The sequence below is a fragment of the Epinephelus fuscoguttatus genome, linkage group LG1 (genome assembly GCF_011397635.1).
Source record: "Epinephelus fuscoguttatus linkage group LG1, E.fuscoguttatus.final_Chr_v1".
Classification (NCBI taxonomy): Eukaryota; Metazoa; Chordata; class Actinopteri; order Perciformes; family Serranidae; genus Epinephelus; species Epinephelus fuscoguttatus.
In genome coordinates, this window is record NC_064752.1 from 25,335,675 (window position 1) to 25,349,923 (window position 14,249).

The 14,249-nt window shown below is 39.6% G+C and overlaps 1 protein-coding gene across 1 annotated transcript; it reads right to left on the bottom strand.

Annotated features, from left to right (window-relative positions):
* Nucleotides 1-37: 37 nt before the first annotated feature.
* Nucleotides 38-13,185, bottom strand: slc26a6l (solute carrier family 26 member 6, like). Its single transcript, XM_049585359.1, has 19 exons — nucleotides 12,945-13,185; nucleotides 12,618-12,757; nucleotides 11,867-11,977; nucleotides 11,607-11,782; nucleotides 11,359-11,523; nucleotides 8,837-8,989; nucleotides 8,439-8,521; nucleotides 8,194-8,341; nucleotides 7,986-8,099; nucleotides 5,297-5,374; nucleotides 5,050-5,145; nucleotides 4,786-4,892; nucleotides 4,559-4,628; nucleotides 4,377-4,469; nucleotides 3,504-3,614; nucleotides 2,454-2,882; nucleotides 1,144-1,198; nucleotides 906-1,051; nucleotides 38-771 (listed from the first exon to the last, which is right to left on the bottom strand). The coding sequence occupies exons 1-19, from the start codon at nucleotides 13,082-13,084 to the stop codon at nucleotides 745-747; spliced, it is 2,442 nt and encodes an 813-aa protein (XP_049441316.1). The 5' UTR covers nucleotides 13,085-13,185; the 3' UTR covers nucleotides 38-744.
* Between the last annotated feature and the right edge of the window lie 1,064 nt (nucleotides 13,186-14,249).

Sequence of the window (14,249 nt, forward strand, 5' to 3'; positions counted from 1 at the left end):
ACCAAATTTATATATGTAAAAAAAAAAATCTACCTAGCCTTCCTCAGTCCTGTGCACAACTTCTTTGGCAACGTCCTCTGTGGCCGGTATGTAGAGACAAGACTTATTCAGGGAAAGAGGTCACAGTGGGTTTATGCAACTGTAAAGAGATGCTTTTGTTTATTATTGCTTGGATTTTGTTATCCTGTTATTTTTTAATCTCATAGAATTCCCCATTTTAGGAATGTTGCACTAGAAACTCCATAAAGTCGAGTTGAGACAAATTAAAAAACCCTTTGCATGCATTAGCTTCACAGGTTTTGCTGTTGCTATGAGCAGAAATTGCACTTGAAAATTGAAATGGCTGCTGTAAACATTTCAGTGTCCTACCTTGTTATTGCTGCCATTACCAAAAAGGCTCACACACTGTCAGTGTGATGCATGTTGTCTTGTATATGTTCCTTGAATTAATTATTTTCTACCAGACTCCTCTTAAAAGGTGTTTGATTTTATTAATTAATTTATTTTTTCTCTACAAAATGCACTCTATCATTCTCCCACATTGAATAAAGTTAAATTAAGCTCATGTGTCTTCAGTCTTTTTACTTTAAAATTAAGATGTATAAATATAAATGGAACTCAACAATTATCTAGCATCTGTTCATTTATAAATTCAGTTTCATAAAAGCTTCTGATATTCCTCCCAGTAGATGCTGAGACCGTTATTCAATCTTCAGTGTTGGATGTCCAGTTACGTTGAAGTTCTTAAAGTTTTGTGCAGATGTATGTGTCCTGAAATCAAACCGTTTTTAGAGAGTGATTTAGTTAAAATGACGTGATTAAATGTTTTCAGTTTAATCCAAATGCTGGAGATGTTTAAACCAAGCAACCGATGTGTCACTTGAACATCAGCTGCACACACTCACCGCTGATGGCTCGTATCTGGGGAGCGATGTCGCTCCACGGTGGTCCAGACAGTAAAGCACAGCATCATGGACGGAGGCAAAGAGACGTCTCTTTGTGATCTTTTCAGAGAAGAAGTCGCCACGCTCTAACTGTTCCACCACACAGGCTGAAGAAAGAACAGTTTACAGGCAAATTACTACCACGATGAAGCCTTTTCACGCAGTGCAGCCTAAAAGAGGTGAGAAGGAGTTCACTTACGTTGACAACCTGCCATGTAGATGTCCACATCAATCTCACTGAAGTCCTGAAAAATCTGTCAAAAATGTAAGTACAGAATATCTATCCTCATCAAAAGTTACACTGCACCAACCTTAAACAAAATCACATCTCTTCCTCATCAGGTGCTACTAACGCTAATCAGCCCTACAGTCAATCTCTCAGTCAGTCGTCACGGTTAATTTAAACTTCAAGTGTGTAGGATTTAGCAGCATCTAGCAGTGCATCCAACTGAGTGTGTAGAGGAACTACAGTGGCTGACATGAAAACACAAATAGCCCTAGCTAGAGGCAGTGTTTGGTTTGTCCATTCTGTGCTACTGTAGAAACAGCATGGCAGACTCCATGGAAGAGGACCTTAGATGCATGATAATGAGATACCAGACCCCAACATGGCGTCTGTTAAGTCCAATAAGAACTGCTCGGCTGGCACATAATCTGAAAAACATTTCTAGCTTTCAGATTTACTCTCACAGTATGTGGCGCACTGAATATGCGCAGTAGGGTTTCTCCTGCTAACCTCACCCAAGAGTTCTTGCTTGGCTTTTAGACCTTACACTGTGATGATGTCACAGATTTTTACATCGCTTTTCTTGGCTTGGGGGAAGGTTTAACAAGTATAAAACTATTATGGATAAAAAAAGCAAGGCTGTACAGTGTTCCTGGGGGCCCGAGGAGGACCCACCCTATGTAGCTATAAATGGCTCATTCTGAGGTAAGGAACAGTAAGGAATATTATATTCTGTTTCTGCCAGTGTGTAAACCCCTGAATCCTATACACTGGACCTTTAACTGTAAGAGAGTAAAACTATCCATTATAACATAAAGCTAATTAACTCCCATTTTAGTGACAACAACATGTGCCTTGACTAAATTACACCAGTACATTTTGTATTGAAGATGTGTCATCTTACCCTTTCCTTTTTCTAACAAGGACCACAAGACAGAGCTTTTTCCTTCATTGTGTATTTTCCTATACAGTTTAATTATATGTCAGGGCTGGCAGATTACAGACCCCCTTTTAACTTTATTATTGTCTTAAGATTATTCTATAAATCAATATATTAACATTGTAAAATTTACTGTTTATGAAAACACAACACCTAAGCTCTCCTTGTAAAATTCCCAAAGCCATCTGTATATGTTGCTCATGCTCCTCAAATTACAATTTCACTATTTATTAAAGGGATTTAACGCCCACAAGTAAAAGGGTGCTCCTCTGATCCTTCAACATGAGGGAAAATGTCATGTCTTACCCTTCGTTTAAAGCATATTTTCCCCTTTTGTACTTACATTTTTCAATGTCTTGATCGCCACTGTGTCAATGAAGTTAGCTGTGGAGAGATCAATAATGATGGAGTGAATGTCCCATGTCCACTTGCCAAGTGACCCAAGGGAGACCCGCTCCAGGTCGCGACTCAGTGTGTCCTCACTGCTGGAGCCCAGAGTGGTGGTGTCCCCGTCCTGCAGCTCAGACATCCACCCTAAGCTGGTGGAGTCTGGCTCTCCTCCTTTGAGGTACTCCCATCTGGACTGGCCGTCTGGTGTTCGAGGAGTGGTTGGGATGACAAACACTGTCCCGTTCTCCCTCTCAGCCCAGCCCTGCTCTTCTGTGTCTGTAACATCCCCGTCCACGCATGTGTCCCTCCAGCAGCCGGCCCCTTCCTCCACAGAGAACACTGGTGCTCCAGACAGCTGTTGAGCTGCCCTCTGTGCCCGCCTCTGCAGAGCGGTGAGTCAAACACATTATTCAAACGTCTGTTTACTCCTGCTGTAGCTCTGTGCAGTGTTACAGCTGGCACTCTGCAGCCATGTAAACCAGTCACAGGATCTTGGTGCCAATTTGTGTTATCTAACAGATTTTTCAGTTTCATGGCTGGATATTAAGCTGAGTTAAACAATGTGAGAAAGTCTGCAACATTTAACAGCAGGACTTCTCCTTTAGTGAGACTTTGACACAGAACAGACTGAAACAATAATAAGGTACAGAACAATGTTTCATATCTCTGTAGGGTCTTTTCTGTAATGTTGTCAGACACTTACAAAACAATCTGAGCCTGTCAGTGGCAAAAACAAGTGCTTTTAATGATTGTAAACTGACGGTGCACACCTGCCCCCAGTGGCTACACTGCAGCCTGTTCTGCTGCTGCTGGCTGCAGCGCTCTCTCTCAATACTGGTCCTATTTAAGAAATGGTTGTCTCTCAAAACATGGTAAGTAGGGTCCATGTTGAAAAATACTTAAGCTTCCCTTTAAGGTGACCAATAAGTAAAACACCAAGAAAAAAATAATTGCAGTCCTTAAAATGTTTTGTAAAGATACCATGTTTCTGCAGTTATGTTACCTCTCTCTTGGCCTGCCGCTTTGCCCGTCTCTCTGCTCTCCTCTCTCTACGTCTCTGTTTGGCCTCCTGCCTCCTCTTATAGATAATCATTTTACTGATGTCAAGCCCACTCTGTAAATAGATAAAGAAGAGAGGGGTAAGTTCTAAGACGTTAAACTGAGAGGAGATTAGAACTGAAACAACCAGTCAACTGATAAATCGATTGTATTTTGATAATCAGTTCACTGTTTCAGTCAGTTTTCATGGAAAAACACTAAACATTTCTCTGGCTACAGCCTCTCAAATGTGAAGAATTTCTGACTTTCTTTGATACATATGATTATAAACAGAATGTCTTTGGGGTTTGGTGCGATGACCGGATAAAACAAGCAATGTGAAGGTGCCACCTCACACTCTGGGAAATTACAATGGCAATTTTTTACAGTCCAGTTGCCAGAAGAAAATGTTCACATTATACTTTATGCAAATACATTCCATGTTTCATACATATCATATCAACGTATCTAAAGTGACGTAATAGATAAGCTGACTGAGCCTGGGTCTTTTTAGTGGCACACTAAACCAAAACATGATCATTTCCTAATCATAATCAAGTGATTTATGTGCCTAAACCTTATCACACCCTCACCACAGCGCTGTATAACAACGCAAAGTTTCACCATATCCACTACAACATAATATACAAATGTAACGCATCCTTGGTTTGCAGAAATGTACAATATGAACATTTTCTCTGCCAAATGGGTTGTTTTTACTATATTCTGTTTTCTTTTTTTTCTGGAAAAACAATCATCGGATTACTCATTATTGAAAATAATCATTAGACGCAGCCCTACAATAGACAATGTCATTAGTAGAGTAAATGGTATAAACCTTTTCTTTCAGGGCCTCGAGGTAGAGATCAGCATTGGCGAAATACACAGTAGCAGAGGAGCGAAATATAGTAACTCCTGGAATCTCTCTCGCCTGCCAAATAGCAAAAAAATTAGTAGCTTTTTTTTTGCAGTGAGGGTCGTAAAACTTTTTATGTATGGTATATTATCTTTTCGTTTCACCTCTTTGTGAGTCTCAATATCCACGTACAGTTCTGTACCTGGAACATTTCCCAGAACAGAGTATGTTGGTCTGAATGGAATAAAAAACAAAATTATTATGCATGCATGCAGTATGTTCGTGTACAGTATTTTGTCTAATCTGTTACTAATATTTCCTCACACACACACACACACACACACACACACACACACACACACACACACAGTGAGGTGCGGTGGAGTCTTACAGCTGAGTCCTGAAGATCACAGTAAGCAGAGCAAAGATGATCGATGCTGCGAGACCCAGATCCAGATTAAGCAGCAGGGTTGACACCCAAGTGACCAACCACACCACCTGGGGGATACAGCATTACGTTAGTCATTTTTTAGTGTGACAAAGAGGAAACAAGAACAATGACACAATACCAGATTCAACATGACAGCTCATTCTGTCACAGTTGTTACTTTGCAGGATATTTTTTTTTAAAGTAAGTAATAATGTATCATCTCACCAGATCAATCTTGCTATGTCTCCACAGTGTAACAATGTCAGAGTGCTGCTTGAACATGCCCTTCAGATTCACCAAGACGATCACTGCCAGGACAGCCTGAAACAAGCACAACATGATTAACCACATGTGTACCCAGAAGTGTCACTGAGGCAAATCAACAAATCCATTATATTTACACAAAGAAAGTCATCATAAATATTTACTGCAAATCCACTGTACAGTGATTCAGGCGGTAGAGCAACAGAACCTTTGGCAGCTCCTGGAACAGAGGTCCAAGTTTCAGTATGGTCACCAACACAATCAGAGCTGAAGCCACTCCAGCCATCTGCAACAACAACACAGAGGTTGCTTATTTTTTTAATTAGATACTTGTGTTCATTTACAAGCATATGTTTGTTTAGCAGAGACGGATTATGGTCACTGTTGGAGAATAGCTTCACTATAGATGAATCTGGGAAAGGACTGGAAGAAAAAGAAGCTGCCATTACTGTAGTGGCTTCTCACTACAATACGTGCATGTTTGAAAGCAAGCTGTATGATGCTGTATAATTTACCACTTTTTTTTTTATTAATTTCTATGTAATTTTGCTTTTGACAACATCAAGAAGTACCTGTGCAGTTCTCAGGTGCTCCAACAGTAGTGGCAAGCTTCAACTTTGTCAGCTTAGCTCACATTGCTAACCTTAGTGTGCTAACGTTACTGTCTAGGTCCTGCAGTAGTCCCACAGAATAAATTAACTCAACTAACAGTGGCTTTATTGTGAAATATAACGTTTGTTGCTCTAACTAATGGGCAATGACCACAATGTAAACATCATTCAGTCAGCATCACAAATAAAACAAATATAATATTGTCCAGTGTTTCAGTTTAACAAGTGTTGACACAACTGGTGACTCTGCTGAATACATATATCGCGGTTGCTCGTAGTGACGGCAGCTGTTGAAAACCCGAACAGAACATGTAGGTGTCATTGTAAAAGCCTTCAATTTAACTGTAATGAATTTTAAACACATACTCATCTGTTTATTATCTATGCCAACTATTTAAACTATTTATATAAGTTTCTGGGGTTCATGAGCTTAAACTCACCAGTTAACACTTGTCATCAAACTGAAACACTGGCAGCTCTGTGTTTAGAAATAGTGATTTTTTTTTTTTTAACCATGGAAAACATAATTGTTATTTGGCATACAACATTAATGTTTCCACTTTATGCCAAAGTTTGTCATCATTTAGCTGTGATTAATTATAAAATCAACAACGTTTGCTGCAGTCACAGTAAGCAGGCAGCAGCAGACACTGTGACATACAACTGCTTTGATGGCGGCACCACAAGAATGCAAAACATACAAAGTGGTCACCTGATCGTGTATATGTGAGCACATACAGTACTTCCAACATTTAATGGTACTTTATTAACTATTTAGTGTTGTTCCCAATACTAAGTTGATTTTGTTTAAATAAATAATAAGCATGTCTCTGTGTGCACAGTTATATTGCAATTCACTACAGAAACAGGCAGGTTTACTGGTCTCCCTGAAGAGAAAGTACTTTATGTGATTTAGTCCTTTTTTAATGTTTTATTGACTCTTTGCAGAAAAATACCTTTAAGTTCTGGTGAGTTCTTCTAGATGAATGATTATTTAAAACCTGTGCTGCGTTTTAGAAAGGAACAATTTTGTGTAGCTGGCACAGCCGGGGGGAGGAAGGGGTCTGGTTTGGTGACCTCAGAACTGTTGTTCTGTTGGCTTCATCACACCATGACCTCCAGCATGCACTGGCGCGGTTTGCAGCAGGGTGTAAAGCAGTCGGGATGAGAGTCAGCACCTCCAAGTCTTAGGCCATGGCTCTCTGCTGGAAAACAGTGGATTGCCCCCCCTGGATTGGGAAAAAGTTAGTGCCCAAAGCGAGGGAGTTCAAGTATCTCAGGGTCTTGTTCATGAGTGAGGGTAGAATGGAGCGTGAGATGGATCGGCGGTTTGACACAACATCTGCAGTGATGCAGGGGCTTTGCTAGACTGTTATGGTGAAGAGGGAGCTGAGCCAGAAGGTAAAGCTTTCGATTTACTGGTCCATCAACGTCCCAACCCTCACCTATGGTCATGAGCTCTGGGTAGTGACCGAAACAATGGGGTTGCAGATACATGCTGAAATAAGTTTCCTCCGAAGGGTGGCTGGGCTCAGCCTTAGAGATATGGTAAGGAGCTCTGACATCCAGAGGGAGCTCGGAGTAGAGCCGCTGCTCCTTCGTGTTGAAAGGGCTCAGTTGAGGTGGTTCGGGCATCTGATTAGGATGCCTCCTGAGCGCTTCCTGATGGACGTGTTCCAGGCACGTCCAACTGGTAGGGGGCCCCAGAGCAGACCCAGAACATGCTGGAGGGATTACATATCTCATCTGGCCTGGGAACACCTCAGGACCCTTTAGGAAGAGCTGGAAAGTGTTGCTGGGGAGACAGAGTACTTTGCTCAGCCTGCTGCCCCTGTGACCCGATTTCAGATAAATGGTTGAAAATGGATGGATGGATGATATTTTTTGTACATCACTGGACAGGAGGATAAGTAAGCAAAGTAATATAATTAGTTCTGTTCATTTCTGTCAATTGTTTCACCACTGCAACCATCATTTTTTGGTGTCCTTTAAGTCCATGCTGGCCTGGCACTAACTAACTACCTAAATGTTTCTGTATAATAAATTGCTGGATGTAAAAACTAGAGTACATGTTCTAGTGCCACCGGGTTTTAAATTTCCACATGGTTCTTATATACATAATGTGGTTATATATTATTCAACATCATTCCCTTTTCAGCCCACCTCAATCATCCTTAAGTAGGTCATATGCATTGGATATTTATAGTACCCCTATTGCATGTTGCATGCTCACAGTGCTTGTGAGGTCATGCTGATGTAATGCTGTTACTTCTGCTGCTCACTCACTTGTGTTTTCCCTCCGGTGGTCTCTTGAATGAGACTACGAGACATGGAAGCGCAGACAGAGAAGCACTGGAAGAAGCCTCCCACTGCATTACTGAGACCCAGCGCCACCAGCTCCTGCAGCAGAGTGAAGACAGAGAGACACACCAATGAGCAGGGAAATTAATTAGAATCAGACATAAACGGGTATGTGATGAGAGCTGTGATTTACCTGGTTACTGTCCACCTTGTAGCCATGTTTAAGTGCGAATGTTTTGCCAAGCGAAACAGATATGGCATATCCAACCATGGCCAATGCAAAAGCATCACCAATAACTTCTCCAAAAAGACTCACATCTGGTACACTGGGAGAACTCAGACTGGTGCACACGCAGAGGACAAGGAAATGAGTTGGTACTAAACAAGCTGGGAGAATGACTCAACAAATAATTACAGCAGTATTAGTTAAATGCGTACCCACTAGGAATTTCTCCAACAACAGAAATAGTGTAGTTGCAGTTCAAATGGGTGTACGTTGATATCAATGTTCCTGCCACAATCTGAAGCCATCACAGAGAGCATACAGGTCACAAACAAACACACACAAAGAAGCCAAATTTCACAACACATTTCAAACCTTCAATTATTAAAAACCTGGTGAATCATACACTAGATGTGAACCTAATAATTAGCCATAAACATCTTTTTTTTGCTGTGAACTGCACAAACGCAGAGGCCCGAGCACTGCTGCTGATTCAGCTGCTTGGCTCCACTGTGTCTGTGCTTTTCCCAGTGCTGCAACATCAGCAGCAGCCCAGAGCGCAGGGGTGATAACACAAAGCGAGGCCAGAGTGTGTGTCCTCTTATCAACTGACTGTGATGAGCTCCACTGGGATGGGCACTGGCAGCTTTGGACTGAGGAAAGCATTGAGCTCCTTGGCCGCAATTAGAAACACTGTGGACACAGCGCTGACCACCAGTGTGGGGAGATGAGTGTGTGGCAGCAAGGAGCAAACATCCTTCAGAGTCTGAGAATGGAGAAAGGAAAAACAAAAAGTGGTTATGGCTTACTGCTGTACACATTGAAACACACATGATGAGCTGCACTTAGGATTGGGGATGCAAAAAAACTGTGCATGACAGGCTCAAAAATTCAGTAGGTGAGACATTAAGCAGAAACTTATACATGTTAACTGGATAGACGTCAGTAAATATACAAAGAAAGGTTCATATGTACCTTTTGAAATACATATGAGCCTTTCTCTGTAAACTTCCTGTTTACCTTTGTGACATGCTTTCCCGTTATACCAGATCATCCTTTACACGGGTCATCCTCAGTTCCCCTCGAGCTTGCTACTCAGAACTTGTGTATTATTGTACTATGGACCCTGGATTATGGCCATTTACTAGATTAACTTTATGCTGCCTTCATATCAGGCATTAAAACTTAACATTTAAATAATGTTTTATGAATACTGTAATTGTTTTAAATATTATGTTTTATCGCTTTTGTGTCTCAGGTTCTGTATAGTTTCAAATAGTGTTATTGGAGTAATATTGGAATTTCTAACTTTGATACCATACCTTGAAAAATATCAATATTAGACACCATTTTGGACATGACAGGGACAAACTGAGGGCATACAAGTTAAAATCTTTATTAAAAGATAAATATAACATGGCTATAACATGACAGCAATGGGTTGTCTTGTCTTGGTTAGTAGCAGAAAACAGCTGAATGACTGTAGTAAAAATTAGAGAAAGCGAGAAAGTGCAGTTGATGCCAGTGTGTTGATGCTGTGGGAAAAGAGCATTGAAATAGTTTCAAATATTCAGAATCAATATGTATCAATAAATTTATATTTTTGACAACACTAGCTGCAAAGCAATTATTTGTGTTCATATGTAAATATCAGGAGTGGGAATCACCAGAGGATCCACGATACGTTGTTATCACGATACTTAAGTCATGGTATATTATTGTGATTTTAAATATGTTGCGATATGCTGAGAATTGTGATAAAATACATTGCGATAAATTGCGGATTGCAAATTGATTTATTACCTTTTTTCAACTTGTCACCAGAGGAAAACTTTGTCAACATTTGTTTTATCTAAAATGATATAGTTTTCAGTCTGTTCATCTCACTTATCTCACATTTTTTTGCAGCAGCAAAATGCATCTAATGCACTGGTTACCTAAAGTTTAACTTGTAGTTGTCATATTACTAATTTATATGACAAAGAAAAATCGATACTTAGCACCGTGTGACGATACAATATTGCCACACAAAAATATTGCGATACTATGCTGTATTGTTTTTTTCTCCCATCCCTTATAACTGTGTAATATATATCTTTATTCTCTTGTAACAGAAATAATTATTAGAAATAATAATTATAATATATAATTTATAATATATATTATTATTTCCTTCACTGGTAACTATTTTAACAGAAATAAAATCACTATGTATGTATGGTGCCAAAAGAAGAATAATTAAATAATTAAAACTTCCATTTATTCAATGTTGCCATAGTGTTGTGTGACAGGGAACAAGACCGTTGTATCCGTTCCTCCCCCCCAAAATTCCTACTGATTGTGAATTTGTTTTCCAGTCTAGAAAAGTGTTAGTGACTCTCGATCATTACTGAAACACAACACTGCACTCTTTAATATTTCAGATTATATCTAAATAGTTTCTCTTCTGACCTGCTGCAGTGTCCTCAGTGGTTAGATATAATAGGTTTAAACTGTGATTTGTCAGTCCACCGTATGTTAAACTGATATTCCCTAATCCAGTTCCAAAAGCGCTAACCCTTGACTAACCTTCTATTTTGAAGGCTGACAAATAGCTTTGCTAAAGCAACACACAGCTTGTTAGAGGCATCATTGTGCACTTGACACTGAAACAGGAACATGTTCCTATTAAAATCTGCACACATTTCGATGCTGATCTTTCAGTGTCTTTAACCAATGACTGATGATGTTTATTCTTATTGAACTGTTACTCAGAGGGATCTTTGTCTGTTTCTGCCCTTTCAGTTTGACTGAACCATTGTAGAGCATTTTGTTCTCTGTGTGCAAAACAAGCCCTTCATACAAAAGAAAATCTATTTGGAAAGGGGACTTTCTACAACCTGAAAGGACGAATGACCTTTCAAATATACAGAGAAGTCCTCTCAGTCAACTGTCTGAACGCAATCAAGCTTTTGTGGCAGGGGACTCCAAACTTTTGAACAGTAGTGTATCTCAAGACAGTTCCTGGTTGAACTGAATTTGTGAAGAACACATTTATCTCTTTGTTATCAGTGCCACACTGTGCTGTAACAGATGCAATTGGATCAGTGCTGCTGCACTGACCAAAATCAGAACCAAACACTTGACAGTACTCACATACACCAGTGACAAGGGACCACTAAATCGTGTTGGTGAAACTCCAAAGACGTACTTCAGCTGTGCCACCACAGCATGGGCTGCAGCTGCTGTTGTGTAAGCCCGCACCAGAGGTTCAGACAAGTACGTTCCCACAAATCCAAACTTTACCGAACCCAGTGCCACCTATAGAAACAATCATGTATTCATATATTAGCTGTGACAGCAATATAAGACATTGTAATATCTGTGGAAAGCTGTGTTCAGACCTGAAAAAGTCCTCCTAGGACAGTAGTAGCAGCTGCCACCTGCACCCTGTACGAGTCCCGAGCACTTATGTTAACTTCTGCAGTGATGTTGGTCCCATTTGCAATGAGGAAATCTGTGTCTGGAGCAAGTCTCTCTGTCACACTACCCACCATGATGCTGAGCACAGTAAATGTACCTGAGTGCAGTTAAAGATAGCAACACATGTTAATACAGGGGTTATAATGGCCAAGGTACAACAACTCTAACTCTCTCTACTCACCGATGGATATATGACGTGATGTTCCAAAAAAGAAGTAGATCAATGCTGGATAGAGGGATGAGTAGAGTCCAAACACAGCAGGTACCGAAGCCAATAATGCATATGCCAAACCTGTCAAAAACAGAAGCCAGGGTTCTCACACCTTCTTAAACATCAAATTCAAAGAGTTTTCAATGACTTTTCAGACCCAATGCCTTCAAATTCAAGGACCCAACATGGCATAGTTTGAGACCCAGATCAAGGTTTATCACCGCTACAACACAGAACTTTTATAACTCACAGGCAACAAATGACAAACAGTGACAGCAGACAATATTGAAAGAACGTCAATATCTATTTTGGCACAAAATACAGAAATTCACACACTTTCTATTTCAATGTCTATTACCCTATACTTGCAAGGCCTTTCTTCCCTCAAATTCATAAACTTCCCAGGATTTTAAGGGCCCTTGGAAACCCTGAAAAGTTCTGTCACACCTATCTCAGTTTGCAACTGTACTTTTACTGCGGTATTACTGGCAAATAAAATATTAAATACAGTAAACAATGAATAAAAATATTTCCAGAGGTAAAGTATTTGTACAAAATATCGTTTGTGCATTACAAAGAGAGTATGGAATAAAATTAAAATTCTACATAATGTTTACACCCTCAAGAAATTCACTCAACATACAATAGCTATGGAGTAAAAATCTGACTTCTTCTGCAATACTGGCAAGATTTATTCAACCATGATGGATTGTTGATGTACCTTGAGGCAGGTGCATTATGCCCACACTGATGCCAGAGACGAGGTCTGGCATACCATAGTCCCAGACTGAGTACTTGGGCAGCCAGTACAACACAGGCAAGCTGCTCACCACGCTGCGCTTCAGTTTTGGTACTGTACATCTGGAGGAGATTTGAATGATACACAAAGAGCGGAGTGAAAGTCTTTTTATTGGCTGATATTTTAAAGCATAAATTTACTGGAGATGGGTCTTTATTTTATCTTTGACAAAAGGAACAGAGCACTTGTCTACATTTACAGCACAGTGAGCATCACCATTATAAAATCAAACCACAGAATGTGACTTACCTTAAGGAGGCTTTAAGCCGTTCAGTTGGAGGAGGGTGAGTGTCAGAGTATGTTTTTTTCTGTGTAACCTCTTCCAGTCTCTGCTCATCCAGCACTTCCCGCTCCACTCTGTACTTCCCAAATCTACGTGTAGAGTCCATGGAGCTGAGTCTGTCCAAATCTGTGCAACTTATTTATTTTACTCTTTTAATATGCAATGCAGTTGATTTGATCCAGAGACTACTGTTCGCTGCAAACTGTCTCAAGAGCAGCTGTATCTGCATATGTACATCACATCAGCTAATGGTTAACTCTATTCAGGATGTCGTGGGCAGAGCCTCTTCATGACAATGACGGCTGACCTGAGACACAAATCATGTAATCATGGTTAAAGAAGAAAGGTTAGCTAGGTGGAATTTCAGTGGATGTTTGACAGGTGTTTTCCGATCCTTCCATTTTTTTCCCATTCACTAGCAAAAGTAAAGCTAATGAACCATGAAATGTCACCTTCAGCTTAAGGTAAACTGGTCAAGTGAGTTCCTTTGAGGTCCACCTCTTGACAAAATACTTGTTACAATTGTTAAATAATGTTACATACAGTATGGGATTCACACCATTATTTGGCAATGCTGAGATTTTACCTGCCATAATTTGCATCCCACTGTTACATCAGCCAAGATTAAAATATTTAGGATACTGAAGTGCTTTTTTTATTTATTTTTTTCTTTAAAATTCACTAGTGGTCAGCTTTGAAACCTGGAGCGACATCACTTTCGCAAGTCTTTAAACCTTTGAACCCTGAGCTCATTGGTGCAATTACTTTCAAAAACATGGGAAAAAGCAACAAGCAACTTGGTAAGAAGTATCCCACAAACTGGAAAAAAAAAAAGATTTAGAGAATTATTTAAAAACAAAAACTAAGGACAAAGAAAAAAGCAAGAGAAAAACTATATTCACAATAATAATTTTATAATAATTTTTAATAATAATACTTTCTGGGTCATTTCCTTGTTTGCTGTGACCTTTCTTTCTTTTTTGTAAATTATTTTATTGTTTTAATTTTCTCTGTTTACTAATTTCTTGCTAGTTTTTTGGGTCATTTTGTCTTTTGTTGCTCATTGCCTTCTTCCCATGGTTTGAAAAGAAATCAAGGAAAACTTGCTCAGGTTTCACAGAGGTAATATCTGATACAATAGTGGCAAGTCAGAGAGTAAGATATATATTTAGATACATTTTATTTAAAAACTTTAGTATGGTTGGTGCAACACTCTCAAGAGTTTAGATTTTGGGAATGAAAATGAAAATATGACTATTTTTTTAATCAAT